The sequence below is a fragment of the Eublepharis macularius genome, chromosome 17 (assembly GCF_028583425.1).
Source record: "Eublepharis macularius isolate TG4126 chromosome 17, MPM_Emac_v1.0, whole genome shotgun sequence".
Lineage (NCBI taxonomy): Eukaryota > Metazoa > Chordata > Lepidosauria > Squamata > Eublepharidae > Eublepharis > Eublepharis macularius.
The window spans coordinates 30,733,086-30,747,155 of NC_072806.1; the positions used below are offsets into that span (position 1 = coordinate 30,733,086).

At 42.8% G+C, this 14,070-nt stretch overlaps 1 protein-coding gene across 1 annotated transcript in view; it reads left to right on the top strand.

Annotated features, from left to right (window-relative positions):
* The window catches only part of TEX14 (testis expressed 14, intercellular bridge forming factor), a 56,464-nt gene that overhangs the window by 19,197 nt on the left and 23,197 nt on the right, over positions 1 to 14,070 (top strand). Inside the window, exons 13-17 of the mRNA XM_055001657.1 lie at positions 1,089 to 2,017; positions 4,078 to 4,184; positions 5,425 to 5,525; positions 7,467 to 7,685; positions 11,106 to 11,206. Of these exons, the coding sequence (XP_054857632.1) occupies positions 1,089 to 2,017; positions 4,078 to 4,184; positions 5,425 to 5,525; positions 7,467 to 7,685; positions 11,106 to 11,206 (1,457 nt within the window). The remainder of the gene's footprint in view (positions 1 to 1,088; positions 2,018 to 4,077; positions 4,185 to 5,424; positions 5,526 to 7,466; positions 7,686 to 11,105; positions 11,207 to 14,070) is intronic.

Sequence of the window (14,070 nt, forward strand, 5' to 3'; positions counted from 1 at the left end):
CCATCCGACTTGTTCTCAGCTAAGAGATACTTTTCTAATGGGGGGGGGGGCGCAAATGTTTTGACACACTCCAAACATACAAGTAAAAGCATTTCCCCACAGAAAGCAACCTTTTAAAAAAGGAAATATCATTTTTATACTCTTTCATTGCCATACCTCATTGCAGCTAACATACCAGAAGCAAAATAGACTTTAAAAAACACGCATAAATTCTGAGCCCCATGAGTTAAAATGGACCTTTACTGATCAAAATTGTCCTAGCATACATTAATAAGTGTCTTTCTGGAAAGATAGTTAACTAAACATTAGATGCAAACTTATGTAAGAATATTCCAACCAAAGAAAAGCAGCGGTTTGTACAGTGCTTCCCCCTTCCCATTTCAGCAGCTCTCAAGCCACTTGCCTGCATTTGGAGCAGAAAGTGGGGAAAATATTTCCTACAAGAACATCTCTGTGCCAAACTGCCTCCCTTTCCAAAGCTGCCTTTTAAAGACAGTTTTTAGGGATTTGTTTCATAAATTCATATGAAATATGTAGTTATGCCCTAATGCCACAATCCTAAAGTCTCACTGAAGCTGGACAGAGGTGGTCCTTAGTTCTGAGTAAATATGCTTAGCACTGCTTCTGTGCTTTCCCTAGCATTCTGCACAAGATTTTGTGGTGACTGGGGAGCAATAAAATGGGTGTACACAACATAGGGGTGTCCATAGACCAGTTTGCCCAAAAATACAGCTGTTGCCTCCAGCTGTTAAGCCAAAGAGGTTGGGCTATAAGATGTTGCTTAAAGTGATTTCTGCTCAGTCCCATTTACTAATGCACTTGCAGAAATGATGTAAGCTAGAATACTCATTTGTGTTACAAAAGTGGCTTTTGCCTCCTCTGTGACAGTGCAACTCTCTGTTTACCTTTATACTGTGAATGCAAAATGTACACTGGAAAACATGATTTCTCATTCATGTTCAACTACGCACTGACAACATTCACTTGTCGTAAAAGTAGAATGCGAGAGGGTTTTTTTTTTAAATTAGTGAGATCTTTTCATGTTTTGGCAAATACACTTCCCTTCTAACTAACGCCTGATCTCTCAGTCAGGAGCTTTACTGTATCAAGATGTGCTGTTTCTGCACCCGTACTGGAGGCCGCTACTTTGTCCAAGGTCGAATCTGCTGTTCAAGGAGCTAAATCGAGCCCTGTCTGGGACACGGCTCCTCAACCCCAGGGTGATACCAGCAGCATGGATGACAGCCTCTGCAGCTTTGAAATTAATGAGATCTATACACATTGTCCAGAGTTATGTGAGGGCAGCATAGAGGAAGAGGAGTCAGCTGGATTGGATTCAGAATCCCAAAGAAAGAAACAAATCGCTTCAGAAGACAGGACAAAAGTTCCATCGCCTCCTGCCAAAATTCTGAATAGGTGCATGAGCTTTAGTGAGGATGATAGCTCTTCGGACCCTGAAGCAGAGCACATCAAGAACTTGAGTGATGCGTCAGAGTCCTGCCTGGTTACTGAAGCATCACAGAGTATCAATGAAGCAGAGGCCAGCTGTTCAAATTGGGACAGGCTGTATAGCAAGTGTGTCTCAGATCTAAACACTTGTAAAAACTTAATGTGCCAATTTTCAGATGCTGTTGACAGGATAAAGGAATTAGATGTACTGGATGCCAATAGGAAGCAGCCGCTTGTGGGGAACCAAAGACAGCCGTGCTATGTCCCGTGTCCTCTGGAAGAGGCCTACTTGAAAAGGACTGAGGAGGCCTTGAAAAATATTAAAGGGCCCTACACTGGAGACAAGGCGTTACTGTGGAAGGCAGTCGGTCCTTCGTCAAAGTTCTACATCCCTCCCCCACTGCGGATCTCAGGCATGCTGAGGCCATTGGGTATTCACCACTTCCAAACAAAGGAAAATGAATGCAAGAATGAGAACAGGAGCCAAGAGGCCACCTTTCAGAATGATTTTGGATCAGACAGTGCCAAAATCGCTAAAGACATAGGAGCAGCAGAACCGGACTGTCAGGTAAAATGAACAAACCAGGCTTATACCATGTAAAACTCATTTCATGTCATACACTGATTGCTGCAGTAGGGCACTATGGAGGACTCCAGGGACCTGCCATCAGAACATTGAAGCTGACCACATAGGTGGGGAGTGATGTTCAGGTAGGGTTGCCAAGAGGGAGGGGGGACCTGTCACCTTTTGGACCTTCTTGTGTGCTTGCGTTCATCAGGGTGCTATGATGTCACTTCCAAGTGACATCTTCGCTCATAGTGGCAGGCTTGCTCCCGCGCTTTACAGGGGCCAATTTGTGAAGCGTGGGAGTATGCCTGCCATCAAGCATGATGGCAGCACTTCCGGAAGTGATGTCATCATACCAGGCGGGAGCGCACCAGCTGCAGTCTGGCCCAGAGGGGTTTTGCCTCCTGGACCCATTCCCTGGGCCTCCCCCCAGGTAAATGGTGGCGGGGGGCAGAGGCTGAGAGCAGGGGATTGCCTGCTCCCATCAGGGAACCTGGCAGCCCTATGTTCAGGATAACTGGTTAGGCCTGATTCAGATACAAGCATGACCTGAAGACGTCTTAGGCATCTAATAAGCTTTCTTGTGTCAGATCATTCATTTTCTGGTAAGAGGTACACCTCAATATGTTTTTGGTTCATTTTAAGTATTGTGCACAAGTAAATACATTGTTTGAAAATCATGCTTCCGTTTTATCTTACTAAAACATATTTATATTGCTAACATTGACAAAGGCTATGATAATACCAGCCTCTTATTCCATATTGGATCATTAAAGGAGAGTGGCTACTTGAGTCCCAAGCATTTTATCCTACCCAGAAATAAGCACGTTTCACAAGGCAAGGAGTATCTGCAAATATGACACCATGTCAGACTGCAATATTTATAGGTTTTTTGAAGAACATTTTCCAGTAATAGCTAGCTGTCCTATACTTATAATCTGTCTTGCATCCCAGTGAGAAAGACAGATTAATAACAACTACAACAAAACAACAACAATAAATGATGCATCCAGTACTCCCTGTTTACAAGGGCATTTTTGCCAATAATCAGAAGGGTACTGAACTCATTCTTAACTTCATCTCTCAAAACTTTCTTCTAGTTTTCCATTACCTCCCTTTATCATGCTTTTACGACTTCCCATCCCTCCTTAGTGTTGTCCTGTAATAACATCAATTTTTTTGGCAGCCTCTTGTTTCCTGCCCAGGCCTTTGCTGTCCATCACTTCCAAGCAGGATAGTTTGTCAGTTTTGGACAGGCACTACAAATAAGGTTGATGGAACCCCTAGCAGCGTACCATCCATGTCAGGCCACAGTGATGGTTGGACTGCATTTGGCTTTGAGGCCCACAGTTTGTGCAAGCTTTTAACTTAATACCAATCCTTTCTGTTACAAAATTTGTATGGCTCCCATGGATCAAGGTGCTAGGAAGTCCCGTGGAATACCAGTTAAAGATGCAAGAGGGTATCTAGAAGTTGCCCTTACTCCACTATAGCAGCACAGGAGGACTGCGGTGTTGGGGTGGAGAAAATGTGCATATCTGGGAAACAGGAGTGTGAGGCAGGCTTTAGAGATTGTCCAGGTGCCAGCTTCCCTTCTTTCTTTATAGGACAGTGGTTTCTATAGTCTTAGGAAATCTATCAGGAATTCCTCAGTGGGAAAAGCAGTAATGGCAGACAACCTTCCGTTACAATAACCACTGCCATATATTTTCCATCGCAAAGTGCAGTTGCAAGGGGAGCATAGAGACATCCAGTGAACATGCACAATTTATTATAGGAGGGGTAGTGTGTTTTAACAGTTTCCTGCATGAACTGAACATGTATCTCACATCATGCCCCAGGTTCTGTGACAGATTTGTAGGGCTTTCTTGGCAGACAGAGGTTCTATGACAGATTTGTGAGATTTTTTGGCAGACAAGTCAATGTGGAAAGTTTTGTGAAAAGGTAAAAAAGCTTTTTAAAAAAATTCTTGTGATAGGGTTATAGAATGCAAGTGATAGATGACGAGTTAAACCCTATTGGCCAGTGCTGAGCCTTGACTGGCTGGAGTTATTTTTCAGCTCTTGTACCCAAGCATTTCTACCAGGAGGGAAAGGATGGTAAGCTTGCAGCCACTTCGAGGGAGTGAGTCAAGCTCCGCAGGGGATGGAATCAAAGAGACAGCGAGGTGAGTGGTGGATGGAAAGTGCCATCAAGTCATAGCTTACTTATGGCAACCCCAGGCAAGAGACTTAGGTGGTTTACCTGCTTCTGCATAACAACCCTTATCTTCTCTGGAGGCCTCCCATCCAATTACTAACCAAGGCTGACGCCTGCTTTGCTTCTGAGATCTGATGAGATCAGGCTTGCCTGGGCTATCTGGTTCAGGACAATGAGGTGAGTATTTCCCCCTAATTCCTAGGCATGCTGCACCCAAGATAGTGGGAGAGATACAGGTATAGTTGGGAGGGGGAAGATAATTAGAACTTAATTAGAACTTCAGATCATCTAGCCCTGGACCTACTCTTAACTGTGATTGTATATAACTTGTATTTTTTAAATATATGAGAATTATACATGAGGAAACATGAGATGCTATGACTGATAATGATGCAAATCAAAGAAATATGTATAGACTTACTTATTTTGTATATTTTATTCTGGATACATTGTCTTGTCTCCTGTTAGCCTTGGACAGGTTTGACCCTCTCATGCTGGATATTCCATTTTAATACGGCAAAAGAGAGAAATTTCATCTCAGGTCTACTTTGACTCTATATTAGGGGTGGCCAAACTTGCTTAATGTAAGAGCCACATAGAATAAATGTCAGATGTTTGAGAGCTACAAGACATGCATTGAAGTGACTTCAGATGAAGAGGCGAGTTTGGGGGAGTGTCCTGAAAGTGACATCACAGGAAGGTGTGGGATTTTGGTGCAGTATGCTGGAAGTGATATCATTGGAAGGGGTGGGGCTTGGAAAGAGCCATCACCTGACCTTTGACTTGGAAGTGACATCACAAAAGTGATGTCACATCCTTGCTTGGCTTCACCCCCAAAGTCCCCAGATATTTTCTGAATCAGACCTGGCAACCCCAACATTTTTATTGAAAATATGAAAGACATGGAAGGAAGGAAGGGAAAAAGGAGGGAAGTGAGGGAAATAAAATAAAATAAAATGCATGGTCACAGCAATACTCAGAGACCTCTAGGAGCCACACAATATGTCTAGAAGAGCCACATGTGGCTCCCGAGCCTCAGTTTGGCCACCCCTGCTCTATATTGTCATAGTATTCTACTTGTAAGCATGTTGCAACATGCCAAATATTCATGGGAAATGGATGAGAATCCCATAATATAAAGACATCTGGATTGTTGTGCTCTTCAAACTTTCCGTCTGGCCTTCTTTATACACCCAGTCCTTTTACAGGATCTCTCAGAAACCTGTATCTGAAATACGTGATGCACTTTTGAGAAGCGAGGAGAGAGAAGGAGACAGGATGAGGAGGATGGCACAATCTGAATGGACACGTGAGTATCCTGTGTTGGGTTTATTTGCTTTGAGCTATGTTGTCCTACATCTCAGCCTATTCCAGTCCTGAGATCATGGAAGACGGCTCTGTTTTGAAGCCTGATTTTGTTGGTTCTAATGACAGAGTTATTACAGACCAGGGAGCAGTGTGGAATTGCAGGAGGAAGTCCTCAGACCTCTTCACCATTGAGTGATGCCTGTTTGAGCAGGGCAAGAGGGAAACTGCAGGAACTGAGAGGGTACCAGTCTCTCCCCTGCCACAGAGCCCACACGTGCATTGCAGAGGATCTTGGGGCATGCTGTAATGTGCATGGACCGTTCATGCGGGATACTGGCCAGGCCAGTTTGACCCCACTTTCACCCCTACATGGACTACATCATAGAAGTCATAGAGCAAGACTGGAGGTTAGCAACCCTGCTGTCTTTTAGAGAAGTGTGTCCACTATGGTTGATCTTCTCATTGAGATTCTGATAAGCCTCTGAGGAATCCCAAAATGGTAGCAGCCAACCTAAGGGGAATGAAACTTTTTTTATAAAGCCAGGAGACATTGTACCGTATGGACTAATTCAGTGGTTCTAGACTTAGCAACTTAGGAACCACCATTTTGAATTCAAATAGTTCAGCGATCCCCTGCCCCTAGCCCTCCCCTTCTCCCTTACTGGTACTCACCACACATCAGACAGCTCCTTTTCCAAATGTGCACAGCAAACTACATGCCCTGTGGGAGTCCTGGGCTCTCTTGCATCGTCAAAACATTACAGCGTGGATCATATCAGCTTCAGTTTTAAAGAAGAACATTTGCATTGTCTGGACGTGACCTTTATAGTCAGGTCTCAAAAGGTAATTGATTCTATAGGCCACAACTTGAAAGGGGCTGAATCAAGATCCAGTTGGGCTTGCCCCTTGTTTGGAAGGGACCTTGCACCGAAGACAGCAAAAAAACCTCTTCCACCCAGAGACTGGCTTTAGAAAGAGGCCTGGAAAACTTACAGAGCTCCTTGTAGAAATGGAAAAAGACAAGAATCACACAAGAACCTGAGCTTTCATAATTTACTTTAAAAAACCATTTATTATTATTGTGTATGGAGTGGCATCTCTCTGAGTCTTTGGTGAGATCTTTTTCATGGGAAAATAGAGTGACAACCAGTTCAGTTTTACACTTGAAGGAACTATGACTGCTGTGATAGCTGGCAACAGCAGTTCTTCCAACTCTTGATCTTTGAAGGAAGAGAAAGCCAGTTCTGTCCCCTTCCACCGACACTTTGTTCCTGGGCCCATTTCTAGAAGATTCCCAAAGTTTCTGGACCCCAGTTTGAGAAACACCAATTGATGATTTTCCTGTCAGAGCTCAGATTTACCACTAGATGGCAGTGCAAGGTAAAGGATGAGAAGTTACTTTGTTTCTCCTTGGTTAATCAAAGGGCCAAAGTAACTGAAACTGGCAGTGTCATAGATCCAGAGGAGTTAGCCGTGTTAGTCTGTAGTAGCAAAATCGAAGAGTCCAGTAGCACCTTTAAGACTAACCAACTTTACTGTAGCATAAGCTTTCGAGAATCACAGTTCTCTTCGTCAGACGCATCTCATCATTTAACCCTTTCCTCCTATGCCTCATGAAGTAGCCCCGCCGAAGCTGCAACGGGCTCTGCCAAACAGAATTTTTTATTGGTTTTTTCCCACTTTATTATAAGCGGTTACAAGCCTATTTCATGAAAAAGTGGCAAATAAATTTGCCTAGGCAAAGAATAAATACCTGCCCTGGCAGGATCAATCGTGACAAAAAAAATGGGTCTGCTGCTGTCATGGATCTTAGCCTGATTCATGCAAATCATGTACTTCATCTATGAACGCTCCTTCTTGCTCTGTGATATTTGCTTGCAAAGGGAAGGGAAAATTGCCAAGGCGTTTTCCTGGGTTGGTTTGTTTATGTTCTTTTCCACAGAGGAAGTAAGTCAGATGGCAAGCAAAGCAGTTTCTGGGCAACTGGACCTTCTCGTTCAGTACCGTCCCAACAAATGGACTTCTGAGACTGAGAACACAGAGAGTACGTTAGAAAGTTCCTGCAACAGGGCATGGATAAAGGCCTGCCAGCAGAGGGCACAAGAATGGCCACAGGCAGAAAAAGAACGTGGAGATCAGAGACAAGTCTGCAGCACTGAAGGTGAGAGTGAGTTGGAGGATGCCATGAAATGCTTTTTTGGGCCAGACAGTAAGAGCTGATGACGACCCATTACTGGATCGTACTGTGGAGAAGCACAGCAGGGGTATCAGCTGCCACCTTGGCTTGTTGCACCCTCGGTAAGTATCCTGGCCATGCTGTTTAATTTAATTTGATTTTTTGGATTTGTACTCCGCCCTCCCCACATCAGCGGGCTCAGGGTGGATAACAACACAATTTAAAACATACGTAATGTTTTAATAATACATAATGTTTAGAGAAAGATGGGGGCTTAAGTATTACCATTCAGGTTGCAGCACATCCAGGAATGAAATTTCGCTCAGCAGTTCCTGGTTTATAGACCAGGATGTACCTAGAAACAATATATCAGATATGCCCTGAGCTATACGGCTAATGTAGTCTGACACTGTATTCTGGTTTCTACCAGTTCGCAAAACATCCATCAGAAGCAAAGTATATGATGTTTTCAAGTGACACTGGTACTGCAAAATGGAAAAACCTTCTGCAGCATAGATGACAAGATGTTCATTGGATCAGGACATTTTATTTTATTTATATCTCATCTTTCTTCCTGATGGGGACTTAAAGTGGCTTACATTGTACTGTTCCATTTTATCCTCGTAACAGCCCTGTGAGGTAGGTTAGGCTGAGTGGGTGGACTGGCCCAGCGTCACCCAGTGAGCTTCTATGGCAGAGTGGGGATTCAAACCAGGGAGTCTCAGATCCTAGTCCAAGAATCTAACCAGTTTTGGAACCCTAAGTAAATCTAGTCATGGCACTGCAGAAAAGGAAACTCTGAAAGGGGGCAAGGTACAGTAAAGGCAAGCCTGGTAGAGGAGTTCTTAGGTTATGTACAACAGCATTCATTTCATTACACTCTGCTCCACTTCCAGGGAGGTCACTAGCTTCCATATGGTCTTGTAGTTATGCAGCTTGCAGAGCCAGACTTGCTTGGCTTCTGCAGTAGAACATCTTGTACCTTCAGACCAGTCTGAGCCCCCTCATTAACTGACCTGCACCAGTCTTTATTAAAGTACTTTATATTGCTAATTCTGCAGCTTTCAGCAGGTGGAGCTATCGCTTTATCTGCCCCTTTATCTGCCCCTTCAATTCTGACCCCATACCGCTTTGATTTATCCCCTGATTTCTGCATGCCTTTTTTTGCCTTTGACTTTTGATTTGGTATCCCCCGGAGGGTTTTCTGGTTCTTTTGAGACCACTTTTACCCCAATTTTTTTTTTCTGGAAGCCGATTTTTGAGTTGATTTTCCCCCCTTGTATGTAACATTTCTTTGGGTTTTGTTTGTCTTGCCCATTCCTATTAATCTCCAACTGACTTTTCGATGACTAGATGGATATTCATCATTGTTGAACCACTCTTCTCCCTGCCATCCTTTCCTCCTTCCCGGTTTTGTTTTGACCTGTTTTTATCATCAATTTAATATTGTTATATTGATCTACCATTGTAATAATAAGTGCAGCAGGTTCTCTGAATTCCCAGCTTTCATTTTTTTTTTAAAGAAAAGGTCTCTAGCCCCTTTCCTTGCAGAGATACAAGGGAAAAGGCATATTTCTGCAAGGGAAGGAGATAAAAACGGCATATTTCTGCAAGGGGGAAGGAGATAGACACGTAACTTTTTGTAAAGAAAAAAAAAGAAAGCTGGGAATTCAGAGACCTTGCTGCACCTATAGTTATAAGTCATCGGTCTATCAATATGTATTTTTTTTAAAAAAATGGCAAAATCCCTGGCACCAGAAAAAGCAGTGCAGTTTGAAAAGCACATAGCCACTGCTGTTTTAGGCTGTATCCCAACAGACATTGGTTTGCCCCTGCTGGTGCTGGCCTCAGCCTGTTGACTCTGGGTCAGCTCAGAGCCAAGCTACAAGTGACGCCTGACACAGGCTGGACACTTGTCAGCTTCCCTCAAGTTTTGATGGGAAATGTAGGCATCCTGGTCTTGCAGCTTGGCTCTCCATTTAATTGAAGTTTACAGAGTGGCAGTCTATGGGAGGGAGAACATGCGGTTGGGAGGGGATTGCAGGCGTTGGGGTCTCGCTGGGTGCCCCCCTTCCCCTCCGCTGGGTGTGTGTGTGTGTGGGTTTCTTAAACTTCAATTAAATGGAGAGCCAAGCTGTAAGACCAGGATGCCTACATTTCCCATCAAAACTTGAGGGAAGCTGACAAGTGTCCAACCTGTGTCAGGCGTCACTTGTAGTTTGGCTCTCAGGCACAGCTTTCAGATTTGGATGCGGGAGTGCGGTTTAGGTATGAGTGGCCTTTTAGGCTTCTCCATGCAAAACCTTCTCCATGTGTTCATTTTCAATCTTTTTAAAAAAATTAGCCCTTATATCAATCATTAATATAATCATGCTAAAAAAAATTAAAGAGGGAGGTACTGTGACATCATCTGTTATGCTACCAAAGATGACAGCACTCTCGTTTGAAAATCCTGATTATTTAAAGCATGTGCAGAACAAAATAAACTGACTCCACAGCTATAAAAATGCAAAGGGAGGGCAGACGTGTGGAAGAACCATACACAGACCAATTCCAGTGTTTGAGGAACGATTGCTGTGAAAATTGGGTATCAGTTGTGTATGTGGAAAAGCCCATAAAGTGACATCCACCCTAGAGGAGCAGCAAAATGAGGAGCTGAAACAGCAGCCCAGATGCCCTTTTGTGGGTTATGTCATGCCAACAACTTTGAGATTATGGTGTGGTTGTTATTGCAAATGCCATCAGAACTTGTTTAGCTATAAGTACAGGCTTCATAAATAAATTATGAGGCACCCTTACAGCAGCACTGTTTATTTGGTTTTTTTCCCCCTGGAATGACTAATAACCCTCTTTTTATGGATTTAATTGTCACGGTCTTCACAGGGCCCTGTCAGGCTATATAGCTGCTTCTGCCGTTCTCTGATTTATTCTCATTTATATTCTGTCAACTGGCATTTACCTTTGCATGCTTAGGTATGGGTGGCCTTTTAGGCGTCTCCATGCAAAGACTTCCCCATGTGTTCATTTTCAATCTTTTAAAAAAATTTAGCCCTTATATCAATTATTAATATAATCATGCTCAAAAAAATTAAAGAGGAAGGTGCTGTAACATCACTTGTTATTTGGTGGTTATGTCGTACCAACCACTTTGAGATTATGGTGTGGTTGTTGTTGCAAATGCCATCAGAACTTGTTTAGAAATGAATTATGAGGCATCCTTACAGCAGCACTGTTTTTTTTTTTTCTGGAATGACTGATAACCCTCTTTTTATGGATTTAATTGTCATTATCTTCACAGGGCCCTGTCAGGCTATATAGCTTCTTCTGCCATTCTCTGATTTATTCTCATTTTCATTTACCTTTGCATGCTAATTTTTTTTTCATTCAGCGTGTTATTTTTTTAAGGCAGGAATAGCCAGCTTTCAGCAAATGAGGCGCAAACTGAGTGTGACACAACCTTGTGCAAGAATCTGGCCATTTCTGTCAGCGTTGAAGACCTTTGCAGGGTATGTAGCTAAATTTATGTCTCTTTATTTACTTATTTGTGTCAGTCCTTGGCAGGTAGAATCCCTCAGTTCTCCACAGCAAACACGCAGGTGTATTGGTTGAAGTAACTTTATTAGAGATTCAGCAAGTTCAAGGTGCTCAGACAAGTGCATTGGCAGAAGTGATGTAACTCGGGTTGGTGATGTTAGTTATAGGGAACGTTCCTGCCATCAGGATAAGGGCCGTTAAAGTTTCTGTGTGTGAAAGAGCCACGGGGGTTGTCAGGGAGAAGTCAGGTCTAGGCTAGACAGAACAAAGAATGAAATAATCTCAGTTCCCAAGGAAGATATATTTCGAGCTGGCCGCATCCAGCCTTCAGGGACACTTCTGGAGGCATCGGGGAAAGAGAAAGTAAATACTTGTGAGGTAACCCACTGCCTTAACATCAATAAGAAACTTCTCATGCTCTCAGACGACCAGTACATAACACAGAATACATTTATGGCAGATATGCAGATAGGCATATATGACAATTTGGAAGAAATATCACACAAAACCAGTCAATTCAAGGACAAAAACATGAGATACAGCATGGCAGGGCCTGTTTCAGCTGAGGAGCACAGCCAGGGGAGGAAGGGCTTCAGCCTTCCTTCCTGTGCCCTTTTCCCAAGCCAAATGGCTGCAGAGGGGTGCCTACTTGCCACTGCATGTGCACTGACTCCCAACCTAACTCATGACACGTGTCCCATTTCGTTAGGGCCTGAGAGAGAGAGAAAAATGAAAGTTAAAGTAGAAAACAAATTCTGTAGTAAACAAAAAGAAAGTGAATAATTTATAAAGAAAAACTCTCATCCAGTTGCAGTAGATAGGAGTACCAGCATATTTGGCTTGGATATCAAGTTAAACTTATATTTTTGAAAATGCTGAACTCTTTAAGAATGTATTATCATTAAATTTATTGATTTGCTTCATTTACACTCCACTTTTCTCCCCAATGGGGAACCAAAACAGCTTATAGCATTCTTTTCTCCTCCATTTTTATCACAACAACCCTGTGAGGTAGGTTAGACTGAGAGCGTGCCTGGCTCAAGAAAGCCCTGATCCTATTCCACTGCTCTAATCACTGGCATATTAACACATTATAGCATATTAATTGCTGCCCAAATTATTTACATTTAAACAGAAAAATCTTCACAATACATTGTATATATCTACAATATATCTAAGTATTATCAGTATATCTAATTCTCAGTATATCTAATTCTCAATGTGCCCAAAACCTTGATCAGACAAGACAGATATTTCTGCAAAAAATGAGTAAAGCCACAGTTTTGTAGAACACACTGAAATCTTAAAAAAAAATACATTTGATGGTTAAACTTTGCCACGATATAATGTAAACAGTGCCTGTACCTTTACAAAATGAATGGTCTTAGTATGCCTGGGGAAAGGCATACTGGAGAAAATGAAGTGATTCTCCTCCCCCCCCCCCCATTTTTGTAGGATCCCCACTTTTCATTTTTTGAGTCCATACATAAATTTTCATATTACACATTTTCAGTAAAGCTTTGTCTTCAGAAACATTTCAGTCTTTTTAAAGATAACATTTTTCTTAGGAAGTTTTTTCCTGGTAGTCTCCCAAATTGCCTATTTTTTTTCTGTTGGAAATATTTTCAAGTCTTCATTAACCCCCCCCCCCCAAACTATCCCCCTCATTTTTTCCTGCTTTTTTCCCCTCTTCACATTTCTACTTTAAGATCCAACCCTTACGGCCTTACTGCGCCTGGCATTGGCCTCCTTCTGAACTTGATCATTGTAAAATGGTATGATTTTTTTTCTAGGAGATACTCTATGCCTGTTTGCCTTCCTAGTTCTGCAGAATTCCCAAAGCAGCTCTTTAATTGTGAGGAGGCCCAACCTGAAGGAGCCTTGGAGCGTTGCAGAAGCTCCTCCTGAACTCCTGATTCCTCCCCTTCCTCCATTTTTTGAGAGCCTGCTATGGTTAACAGGGTACAAAAACACACAACCTCTCATCGCAAACTAATAGCCTGGAATAAACAGTAGTTAGATCGGTGTCCAATTATAGTCCACAGTTTATTGGCCTTATCCAAATATTATACTTGTCTGAAGTGGCACTAAGTGAATTCATAAATATTGCTTACAGCATTCTATTTTACTATTAGAAATGTTGTGAACTATTCATTCATAAATTACGGACAGTAATTAGACATTGATCTAACCATTGTTTTGTTTTGAACCTTCAGCAGGCCAGGAGATGCAGCCATTGAGCCTTTATACACAGCAGCAAATTTTATCAGTAACCAAGTTAAGAGAAATAAGACAGCAGATGCAGACTTGACTCTGTCTGTTGTCTGTATTCATTTACTCAGCAGTAGCCTGTTTTGAAGACCACGGAAGTGATCTTTACACCAAAAATACTCTAGGTTCCATCCTGCCACTATGTTGCCCTAGACACTGGTAAGAGGTCTTGGGCTCCTTCCTGTCTCTTTGTAGGCCACCAGACCCTTTGGCCACAGACAAGAAGAGAGAGGTGAGGTCAGTGCCCTAGGCCTCCTCCACCTAGTGGAGGAGTTTAGCTTTGGGTCATCTTGCCCTTGTTTCCTTGTTGGATGCTTTGCAGTGAGATATCCAAGACTTCCTTATCTGCTTGTTGTGGTCCAATTACCATGGTAGCTTCTGCAATCTGGTTGCTGTGTGTGCATGTGTGCGTGCGCCTCTAGGGTGTTGACTGCAACTTTGCAATGGTGCTTCAGTTCATTTGTGCCTCAGTGTCTTTCCAGTATCTGGCCCTCACAGCCCTATAACCTGCCTTGAGAACATCTTATTGAAGGTGCATGGGATTCTGTTGTTTCCATAATCACCA